Raw genomic sequence first — 12,094 nt, 5'->3', positions numbered from 1 at the left:
CATTTGTGTAGTTACTGCACCTGCCTGCCAGGGTAACCAACTGCCCCAATACTGCCAGCCATTCCTGGAATTCCCTAAGTGGAAAAGGAAGAAAGAAAAGGAACAGAGACAACAAACATGTTTAATGTCATGTTTGGATTTTGTTTAGTCATTTCTCTTTTAACATCTACTTGTATGACATAGCTTAAGCACATGGAAAAATTACTTTTTAAGAAAGCTACACAGAACACCCAAAAATTGACTCATCAGACATAAGTAACTGACAATTTCAGTCACATATCCTTTAAAAAGGGTCGAAGATTTTGTGAAACACAACAGTGCATTCTTTATTTCCGTAATTCAAAAATATTTCAGGAGGGCTATAGGAGGCATAACTCATTTTAACTAAAATGAGTTAACTGCACTGGTCTTAGATTATTCGAAATAAACACATTAAACTTTTCATTAAGGAATCCTTGTGTCCTTACAAAGCCAATTTTTGTTTCTTCCAGAATCAGGTCAATATAGCCCTGGGAAAATCATGATTGTACACAGTTCTCTCCACCTTCTTCTTCTGATGTTAAGAATCAACATTTTTTTTCCCCACTAGTTATCGTTATTGCACTGACAGATGACAGTCATCACAGAAAACTTCCTGTGAGACTGTAATAAAAATCACCACTCATTCAGATAAGGTTTGGGCATAAAACTCCGGGAAGCCATGAATGATGTCCTTGAGTTTTTCATCTCCTTTCAGGTGTTTACCATCAGTTATAATCACCATTTCCTTTTCAGTGTGATCCAAAAGGAGACTCCTCCCATCTACTCCGCTGTTAGGAGCCTCATAAATGCTAACAAGAGACATTAGCAATTGCATGTCTGAGATTACATTCAGATTTCTTCCTGAACTGATATGGAAGTTCACAAAAGTACTGAATAACTACTTCATTTCCTACATGCTAGGAGATGTAAAATGCATTAAATCAGCAGAGGTTTGAAATGTGCCTTTTATAAGAATTTTACGTCAGTCTGAATTTCTACAGTCTGAATTCTTGCTCAAAACCTGCCCAATATTTCCTTAAGAAGTTTACACAGCTTTCTTATATTGACCACTGATAATGGATTCTACATTCTCCTATCCTAATTGTTCATCTGCAGAGTACAGTGCACTGTGCTTGCATCTCTCACCTGCTCACCCCGTGGCCCTTGCAGTCCTGGGTAACCCTTCAGACCCTGCAGGGAGAGAAAGAGATCTGTGATAAATACAATTAAACAAACAAAATGGACCTTCTTTTTCTACTCTATTCTCTCTTAATCAAAGAAAAAAATATCCAGACTTGTCTGCCAGCAGAATTAGTATGGTTTACATTGAGCAGCTCATATGAAAACTGAGCTAGAGAAAAGAGCTAAGAAAACTTGGCAGTTTAGACAATTTCAAGGCATTGGTATGCTTAAAGGCAGTTTCAGACTTGTACTCTTTTAAACAAATGACTACATGAGATGCTGTCATAGATTCTACTCTGTGCATTTCTCTGTTCCAAATCCTTGCCACAATGTCCTTTCTGAACAAGGCAGTTCAGAGGAATGGTGTAGAGGGTCATCCCAAACTGTTCTAGGCCAGACTCAAGAAAGACAGACCTTTCGGGACACAAAATAACTTTTTTAAAAAATTAATATAGAACAAATTTTGGCTCTTATACTGTGGAATTTATATTGGTAGCAAGAACAGCCTCATCCCAGAAATCTCTGTGGTGCTGGAACCATGGAAAGATATTAAACTCTTGAACTTCACTCCCTGCGTATCAACCACTTTAAGCATATTTTAACTCTTAAAGAAAAAGAAGAATTAAAATAGATTGGGAGTCCTCCTTCTCCATCAGTACACTTGAAAATGGAACCATCTTCCTGAACATCTTTACAGGGAACTAAACATATCCAGACAAGCTGTCCTGAAAGGGAGGCTTGACTGTTGCACGACTGATGCAGAAGCCAAGTGTCTGGTCTCCACATCCCTTGCAAGAGATACTGGGAATACACAAGTCCAAAAGCTACAGCTTGAAAGACAAAGGAGCAAAGCAATCCTTTTTCTGGATAGAAATCTATCATAAACTTGGACTCAAAGACATTGACTGAGCAGCGGGAGTGTCTTGGCTGATGTTAAACATCTGTCTGCCTTGCAGCATGTACTCATCAGTCAGTAGAGACTTGAGACTCACTGTAATAAAAAGAAATTCTGCAATTGATTTCAGCAGATCAGGTATTCCAAAGCTGCAGATAAGCTTCTGTGTGACCACAACATTGCTGCATGAAAATAATCTTACTATCCTATACAAAATTAAAAGATACAATTACTTTCCTTGGTGACAATTTTGGCATAAGTCCTCTTTAGCTTCTGAAGCTTGCCTCAGGAAACTACCATTTTTTACAGTTCCAGCCAATCCTTTATCTCATGAATTCTATCCATTACAGAATTTTATCTCTATACTAAAATAATCAACTGAAGTAACTAGAAAAGGCCTCTCAGTAGTTTATTAACTTCATATTAGAAAAAAAAGGAAATCTATACACAGAAGTGCTCAAAGAAAAGTTTGCCACCATTCTTTCAAAGTGGATCATTTTAGCTAATTAATACCTGCATGAACAGACTCAAAGGAAGACACAAAAAAGTGAGGTGAAGGACTAATTTCTGCTGTGTGTATTTCTATACAACAGCATTTTATTTCTGTCAGAGGAAAACTACTCTGAACTCGTATTTTAAAATAGTATGTCCATACTTTTATTCAGCGTTAACATGGCCTTAATTCATTCTAACTCAATGCTGGTTGGGAATGGAACTAAACCATGATAAAATGAGTACCATTCCAAAGAGACAGTTTTCACACACAGGTTTCTTTCCCTGTGATTTAGCTAATCCTCTTAAAATTCTTGGTTTTTTGCTAAAGCTTGAGTTTTGCTAGCTTGAGTACTCTTGAGCATTCCCATATAATTAAGATGCAGGTTACTCTGAGCTAAGATGAAAATTAAGAACAAGAATCCAAGTTCACATGCACCAGTCTGAAAAACTAATTACCTTTCCAATTCTAATGAAAATTAATTCTCTGACTTAAAATTCAATGTGAAACTGAATGGTTTGAAGCTCCCGAAGAAAACTTCAAGCACATTTGAAAAACACAGCAAGTTGCAAGAATAATTGTGTGAGAGAAAAAATATTTACTGCCAAATGAAATGTGGCAAGTGTAAGTGTCTGAGTTCTACCATGTGCAGCACAGTGGGACCCAGACTGAGTGAAGTCTGTGTACAGCAGTCTGTATATGATAGCAGGGACTGTTTAGGCTGAGTCTTTCCATTTTACCGCTACCCATTGTGCTTCACCAGAACTTCCAGGTATTTGTAATCAAAATCTAGCACAACATTAGCAACTACACTAGAGAGCCAAGAATAACCTGTTCCCATAACCTGTAAAAATCAGTAGGTAAAGTGTTATGACTAATGCTACAACCATCAGCTACAGAGAGAAAGGAAGCCTGGCAAATAAATGGACTCCCATGGGCTGTCAGAGTGCTCACAGTGTCACCATACTGCCTCCAGCTCTGACAAGTGTTTCATCAGAGAATGGCTTTGTTTTATTTTTCCTATTACAGTTCCATTCTCTCTTGCTAGCTGATCTTTATTCCACAGCTAAGATTTCACCCAGCAACTCAGCCCAAACTCACCCATTCCTCAGCCCTGAGGAATGGAAATACTACTTTTCTCTCAAAGGACTGCAGTTTCCTTCTGCTCAAGGAAAATTGGATTCCCTAGAAGAAGCACTGGGAGACACTCAGTAGCATAAAGCTGACACTTAATAGCACAATGCTGATGTTACCATAGGTGCCTTTGAAATTTGTTTTTTGGCCTTACTCTTACATGATGCCAAAGTAAAGACAAAATGAAATATGGGGCCCTCCTCAGGTTGAAACAAAGCTTTTTTTCCTTCCACATTTCTTACTGTGCTCTACTTCAGCATGCAAATTTTATCAGGATTTTATAGACCCAGATTCTCATGATTTACTGTCACACGCATATTAGACAGGGAATAAACTAGAGCAAAAATTGTAGCCACTCTTTGTACAACTCTTTTCCAGTGTCATTGCAAAGCACCTGTAACCCCACAGCACAGCAGTGATTCCCACGTCCTGCCCCAGGCAAGCTCCTGCCCAGGAGTGCTGTCCTTTGGCTGACACCCCAAGAGCTCTGGCTTGCAGGGACAGGTACTTGCCTCTGTACAGCCAAGTGGGGCCATTTAGGGGAGAGGGAAAGAGGGGCCTTCTGCCCTATGGGGTCTCCAGAATGATATAAGGAAAGTTTGAGTGCTAATTTAAAAATTTTTTTTTAAAAAAAGGACATCATTAGCTCATATGTAAGACTATTTTTATCTTCTTACCTGGATGAGAAAGAATAAATAACATATTTCCAACATTCTATGTATATTGTATATCAAAATATAATATTATAAAAAAATAATATAATTCTATTACAACTCAATTATGTGATAATTTTAGAGCAACTAATGATATTTTATGTAATTGTATAATTTTTTTAATATTTTAATCTAATATATAAAAATAAATAATAATTTCTCTACAGAGTTGGACTACAAAGCAAAAAGAATGTATTTGATCTTCTGCACTTGCTTTCTTGTTTACTTCACAGCTACATTGTTCACACTCCTGTGAAAAAAATTTCTGAGATAACAATGAATTAACTGCACATTAATCTATTCACAAATACCAAAAACCAATATTTAAAGAACAATTATTTAAAACACAATAATTTGTGAGCTTATTTAAAAATTAGTGTGAAATATTTTAACTGTTTACAGGTGTAGTGCTGTTCAAAAGCTGGTATTAAATTCTGCTTGACCTGGATTGTGTCTCAAACATGGTTCCAGTTAGTGCCTGACGTGGACAACATGGCAACAGAGAGGAACATCTCCAGTGATCAAGTGAACATGATTCTGCACAGAATCTAGCCATCAGACAAGGAGTGAATTCTTGTGGCTGGAATTAAGTATGATACTCATAAGATTTTCATTTCCTTGTCCCCAAATGTCAGTCTCAACCCTGAACAAGTGACAGCTGCTTTCCATCTAAAAAGCTTTAAACATAAAATACTTTGTTTTCAAAGGAAACCTATAAACCTCATCAAATAAAAACATGGTACTTGCAGAATCTTAAGGTTGCCTGTGATCAACAGTGACAAAACCTATAATTGTCCAGGCTTGTAGGTTGACCCTCAACAGAGGCAATGCAAGTTCTTGTCACAGCTATACATTTCCTCAGTTCAGTGAGCAGTGCCCCGTGTCTTTAGCAAAATTAATTTCCACGATCCCAGGGTGCTAATAAGAACTTCTTTCCTGGTCACATTTTTAGTTGTTTTGGTTAATTCTAGAATTTGATAACTAGATGGAAAAAAATGTATCATACATTTTCAGATCAAGACAATGTTGAATGAAGCTACTGTTTAACATAACACTACTGACTATAAATTTTGTTGCAATACCATTTTTCTTTAGATTCAATAGCAGGTAAGCATTAATTGATACTTCTTCTCCTTATGTTAAAGATTAAAATAAAAATACCAGGGCCTGGCTTTCTAACAATTTCACCCTTTTGTAGCTACCTTCAGCATTACATACTACTTCAAAATTCTGCTGCAGTAATTGTTCTCTATGCTTATCTATTATACTTGCAACACCAAGCTATATTCTGCAAAGACATAATTTAATAGCAGTTTTCTCTGATCTTGCTTGCTGATTTTTGTCACCAGTTTCTCAACACCTGATTAATCCGAGCAGCTTACTGTATTTATGCCAGGTGACCACTCCTTCCACATAAATTATATTCAGTCTATTTTGCTCATTTTCTTAAGGTTGTTCCATTTCCTCTATCATCATCCCTGATGTTCCCTTTCAAAACTAAGTCTGCCTTACACTTTCCTGTATACACAGGATTGTGATAATTTGGATATACTTCTTAAATGCAGTAAATGGCACCTGAAATTTCTCATATTAAAAAATTCTGCATTATGCAATACCCAAAAAATGGAAAGTACTCCACCTGAGTTGTATTTTAGCAATGCTGGCACAGGTTTGAAAAAAGACAAATAATTCAAATGCAGAAATACTGAGCTCATGATCCCACAGAGCTTTTAATATACTAAAAAATACACAATGCAAAAAAATATATGACAGAAGTACTATACATGTACACTATACATGTACTATAGCATATAACTGTACTGAAATTGAACACAAATGCATTTAAATGGTTTCATTTCACAGGTAAACCTAGCACCCCTAGCAGCACTTCTGTCTGAACAGGGGCACACCATGCCTTTGGGAGAACACCAACCTAAACAGCTGTGATTTACATCCTGCTGTGATGACCTCCCTCAATTCAGTTCTAAGGGGAGGTTTAGCACAGTAGACACAAAACCAACAGCAAGCCTAAAGTTCTTCTACCCCCTCTTGACCATCAGACATCCACCTGGAGGGCACTGATTTGAGCCAGGACGAGTTCCATGAATATGGAAATGGAATCTTACCTTCTGGCCTTTGATCCCAGGTGGGCCTGGGAAGCCCATGGGGCCTGGATCACCCTATACAACAAAAACATCCAGAATGAATATGGATTTCACTGGAACATGACCCAGGTCTATAAACAGATAGCACTCAATATCTTCTCTGCACTCTTGGACATTTGCTATGGAGAACTAGCTAATGTTGCTTGATTTTTATTACTTTTTTAGAGGAAGAAAACTGAAAAAGCAACAGCTCCTCAATTGCAACCATTGGGTGTAACATGTTTGCTCCTGCAACATGGCCAAATCATGGCTGGAACAGACTTAGATCACAACCTCACAACACTTCTAGACAACATGAACAGGACTGAAGAAGTCACACAGTTCTTGAGGCAGCCCTTTCCTCAGAAACAAGTGGGTCAACCTCAAATTAATACATATATATGTGAATACTACAGTGCATTATTTGCTTTACTGTTACGCCAGCAATCCTCAGCTAAGAGCCAGGACACCATTATGGTGTGTGCTGTGCAAAACACAGAATAAATCTAATCTATGTGAAAGACAACTTGAGGACAAAGAGGCTATGGGGGAACACTGCTATTTTCTTCTGGTTCTTGAAACGCCACAGCCACATGATGGTGTATGGGAATGAGGATCAGAGCATCTCAGATGCTGGGGAGATGGAAAAAGGAGGCTAATTTTTATGGTTGTTGCAGCTGGGGAAGGAGGGAAAGGTTTTTTTCAGCTCTTTTTCTTCATGCTCAGGACTGATAGTGAAGAGTGAATCACTGTTTATGATTAATGCCTGAATTCAAACCCAGTAAGTCAAGGAATGCATCCTGGAAGTGAGTTATCATCAAGTCAATTTAAGTCCATTAATTAGAGCGAGTAAATTTGATTTGAGGGGGGAAATTAAGAAAGCAAAATAATGAGAACTATAAAAATGCATATCAATCCCATAATTTTGGATTTTAGATGCAGTCTATGTGTGTTTAGGGATAGTCATACAAACATACAAGTGGACTTTAGACTGTTCTGTGGCTGCTTGGGTTCATGCCAAAGAACATAGCTTGAGCTCCAAGCAGCCATGTACAGCTCACCACATTATGATCTGATTGCCAAAAAGCTGGCTACATTAAAATAATGCTATTTCTATAGAAGCTCCACTTCAATTTCTCATCAAGAGATCAGCAATTTGTCATCAACAGATCAACAATTTCTCATCAACAAAGCGCATCAACAAATATTTCTGAATTTCTTATCAGCAGCCCTTAAACGTTAACAACACATATTTGTGAATTTTAGGGTTTGACAGTACTCATGCACTAAAAATAAGTTATGTACATATTAGCAGCTAATAAACCATAGTCATTTACTAATGTGTTTTCATAACAGAGAGCAGTCCTCAACTCTAATAGAGCTTCCTACTTGGCACATATATTCCCACAACAGATCTACTAGCAAATGCTCATAATAAAACTTAGTATAAATGCAAAATATTCTTAAACATAGAGCATAGGCTAACGCATTAGAATGCAAACATCCAATAACTTTTAAAGTGTTATCACATTACTATGTAAGAAACTTTAGTGTCAATCTAAAAATGAAACAATCACAAGCTTTCAAGTCTACAATTTCTATGAAGAATGGAATATTTGAATATTTTTACTGAGAGAAGCAGCAACTAGTTTGGCTAAAGTGGCTTAGGAGGCAGTAGCAGGAAAAGTCTCTGAAGAGAAAAGACAAATTTCAGGATCAAGAGTTCATTTTAAAAAGCAGTTAAATACAATACAATGCACAGTAATGCATGCACTTGTCATCACCAAATTCTGTTTTACACATCTTTCTGGAAGAATGCAATGTACTAAGGAAAACTGGAATTTTTACTTTGTTATATCAGTGTGAATCTAATCCAATTTCATTTCTCTGAAAGTCCTTACATTTTATTTTTATAAATTAAATCAAATACATAATTTAAGTTTCAACTTTTAATATTTTTTTTCATTTTCCTTAGGTTCATTATGTCACCTGTGTCTACAGTAGTCAGTCTAGCATAATTAACTGCTAAAATACACCAGTGTTAAAGTAAATACCAAAAAAAAATTGGTGTTATAATTTGTCTGAATACTAAATGAGACTTTACAGAAGAATGGGATGGACGAAGCATTTTTCTGCAATTAATAAAATAATACCTTTTCTCCACATTTTGCCCGTCCTGGAGAGAATCCTGGGTCTCCTTTAGGGCCCTGTTGCAGAGAAATTAAGCTCAATAATATAATTTAGAGAGAATTTCTAATAATGTATGTTAAAACAAGTATTCTTGACTGTTACAGCAAGAGGAGAAAAAAATGTAAATGTTCTTCCTATTATAGATATTTTTCTCATAACTTTTCAGTAAAGAGCTAGGAATAAAAAATAAAATAGTGCAAGTTCACACAGAAATGAGATTAATATTGTCGAAATTTTGTAAAGTCACTAAATTTTGAAAAGCAGACTTATTGGTAAATGCAAGCAGGATTAGAGCAGAAGCTCCAGGCAGATTGCTCTGCCCACGTCTCCATCTCTTCAGGAGAGCAGCTGTTCCTCCAGCACTGTGCAGGATTACCAGGCTGTACTGCTGCATGAACCATAACCTTGTCCAGGCTTCCTCAGGCTCAGCCTTCCCACAGCCCCAGAATCCACAAAATTAGATATTCTTAACTAATCTGTTTTTCAAAGAGCCAAGAATAAAGCCAAACCTCATGGATACCCTTACACTACTTTGAAAACACTCCCAATTGTTTATAGGAATTGAATGCAGAGGGATGGGATATTGGTTGGATCTGCTGGCCCTCACTCAGGGCTGGACACTTTGTTCAGGGATCCTGATGTCGTGCCATGTTTCAGAAGCAACTGCATAAAGGAGCCTACAGCACAGGAGGGAAAATTAATGTATCTTAAAGACAGAATAAAATTCTGCCTTAATTTACTACTAGAAAATTCTTGCAACTCATCTGCCATGTTTTAGTATCAAACAAGAGTGTGTTTGTTCCAGTGTGGTCAACTGGATCTTTATAGCCAAAACTTCCAAAGCACCTGGTTTATTTTTATTTAGAGAAAACCACTTCAGAATAAAATTGTACTGAAAGGATAACTTATAATTTAACAGAAATTAAAGAGACCATTAAGCAGCTAGTAATTTATATTTATATTTATATTTATATAAAATATATATACATACACATATGTACAATTCCTTCTATTCTTAAACTCATGGACAGAGCTATAGAACTGATCAAAATTGTCATCCAGTGGAGGAAGAAAATAAATTATAAAACAAAGCCTAGGAGTAATAGATTACAATTAATTATTTTCTACCAATGTATTCTATTTTAACCAGCATAAAGTAAAAAACTAATTACGAATCTTTAACTGTCCCTACAGAACTTGATAAAAACAAAACCACAAACACCAGTCACTTGGTTTTACAGCACTTGGCGCTGAAAGCTTTATTAAATTTCTTTTTATGTCCTCAAGCAGATTTTAGCACCTGTCATGACACGTCAGATTCCTGCAATTAGGAATCATACTAAACAAATCATGGTGCTGCCTTTTTCCTAACAGATCTATCAAATTGTTCAAACTAAATATGAGTTGAAGGCATTCTGCAACTGCACAGATCTGTCAAATCTATTTAAAGGGCCCATGTTTCACAAGACTGAAGGTGTTATTTGAGCTTTCAGTCCTGTATTTTTTCTTTGACGTTAAATATCACTTCCATAAATCTTCAGAAAATTATTCTAGCATATTAATAAATAATAATGTCTGAGCTATTAGAATACTTCAATATCAAAGGTTGGACATGGACAACAAAATAGCAATTTATAGGGACTGCCAGTCTACATTTTTCCTTTTTTTTTTTAAGCAAAGCAAAAGTTTAGAGCAATTAAGCATTTAAACCTCAGTTTATCAGAGGCTGGGCTGATTTGTAGGAACTCTTTTGGGAAGTATGGATTACTTGCAAAAATAACAATTTTCAAGTCATCATTCTGCACACACAGGTGATTTTCTTTCCACTGAGTAATCTGTTACTTTGTTTTGATACAAATTTCAATTTGGTTACATTCAATTAAAATATTTTTTACAGTAGTAGTCTCCACCTGAAAGAAGGCCAATTATAGGAAACAGTTCTGGGGCTTCCAGAAATTCATTTAAAAGTTAATGTATTTACATGGCACCATGGATAAGTAAACTCACCTTGGGACCTGGCAATCCTGGCAAACCTGGGTTACCATGTGGTCCTGGAACACCCTATTTAAAAAAACCAAACAAATGAAGGAGAGCAATGAATGGGTTAATTCAGTACACCACTGAACAAATGTGAATGGTTTGCAGAGAATAATTTTACTGCATCTTTCCTCCTTTTAGAATCACTGGTTAGGGTTTTCAAAGGATTCACAAGAAAAAAAATCATACACATCTTCCTAAAAATTGAAAGTGAAGATGACTACCCCCCTTTCTTTTACAAATCTCAGTTTCTATTGTCTTCCTGGGTAATTCTTAAAAGTGTTTGGCACAGTCACTGCAATGTTGCTCTCCAGCTACAACACTTGAAGGCATGGAATAAAATCAGTAAAATCACATTCTGAGGTACAAAGCTATACACTGCAAAGGGAATTAAGTAGATTAGTTTTTAGTGACTTAAAAGTGTCTCAAAACAATGTATCCCACTGACTTAAAAAAAAAAAAAAAAACTTAAAAATCGTATATCATCCTGATTCTCCTACTGTAGAAAATTGAATTGTTACTAAAATAATTCAACCTAACTTGTTCCAGGAACAGAATAAGCTCTCAAGACTATCCAGTATAAGTGTCTGTTTTCACTCCTTGAAAAACTGCACATTAGGGAAAATATTTGTTGCAATGGCTGTCAGCAGCTGTTCATCTTCCAAGTCCTGATGGACCAAACTATTGAAAATCTGTCCCTGATAAACTGGCAACAAAGCTTCTGTTGAATTCACCAAGGCAAAAAATCTTCCAAAATCCAAATATCAAGTGTAAAAAGTATAGCTTTGAACTTTCTTGTATGTTCAGTGGTCTAACAACAGATAAACTGAGTGTTTGTCTTTCTGCCACACGAGGCTGCATTTACCAATTACACCTTGCAGTAACACTGAAAGCTGCATCTCTTAAGTGCTGCCTCTCACTAATGACAATGTTGACATAACTCCACAGAAATGCTAATCCCTGTGCTGTTTGAGAGATTAATTTGCACACTGGCAACTTTGGAGGCACTCTCAGGGATTTAGGAGAAAGGAAACAAATAGAAAGTGCCAACATAGCTGCAGTGGCTCCTACTTTTGCTGCCTGCAGTGTTACTGTCTTGAGGCACAGTACTGGAATACAGAAGTGCCAAAGTCTTCCCATGAAATGAGGCATCAGAGGAGTTTTATGTCATCACTAATTCTGAAACCACTGAAACTTCATTAGCAAGAAACTTGGAACAAGCCAAGACACTTATAAAACTCTGTCAGATATGGGCTTCTTTACCATGGAATTGCAGGGATCAAAT

General features: G+C 36.5%; 1 protein-coding gene across 1 annotated transcript in view; it reads right to left on the bottom strand.

Moving 5' to 3' along the window:
* Window positions 1-12,094, bottom strand: part of COL24A1 (collagen type XXIV alpha 1 chain) — a 123,520-nt gene that overhangs the window by 89,270 nt on the left and 22,156 nt on the right. Inside the window, exons 5-9 of the mRNA XM_062497419.1 lie at window positions 10,780-10,833; window positions 8,736-8,789; window positions 6,565-6,618; window positions 1,168-1,212; window positions 21-74 (exon numbers count right to left, since the gene is read on the bottom strand). Coding sequence (XP_062353403.1) covers window positions 21-74; window positions 1,168-1,212; window positions 6,565-6,618; window positions 8,736-8,789; window positions 10,780-10,833 — 261 coding nt within the window. The remainder of the gene's footprint in view (window positions 1-20; window positions 75-1,167; window positions 1,213-6,564; window positions 6,619-8,735; window positions 8,790-10,779; window positions 10,834-12,094) is intronic.

The sequence above is a fragment of the Cinclus cinclus genome, chromosome 8 (assembly GCF_963662255.1).
Source record: "Cinclus cinclus chromosome 8, bCinCin1.1, whole genome shotgun sequence".
NCBI lineage: Eukaryota > Metazoa > Chordata > Aves > Passeriformes > Cinclidae > Cinclus > Cinclus cinclus.
This window is presented reverse-complemented; position numbering and strand designations above follow the sequence as displayed.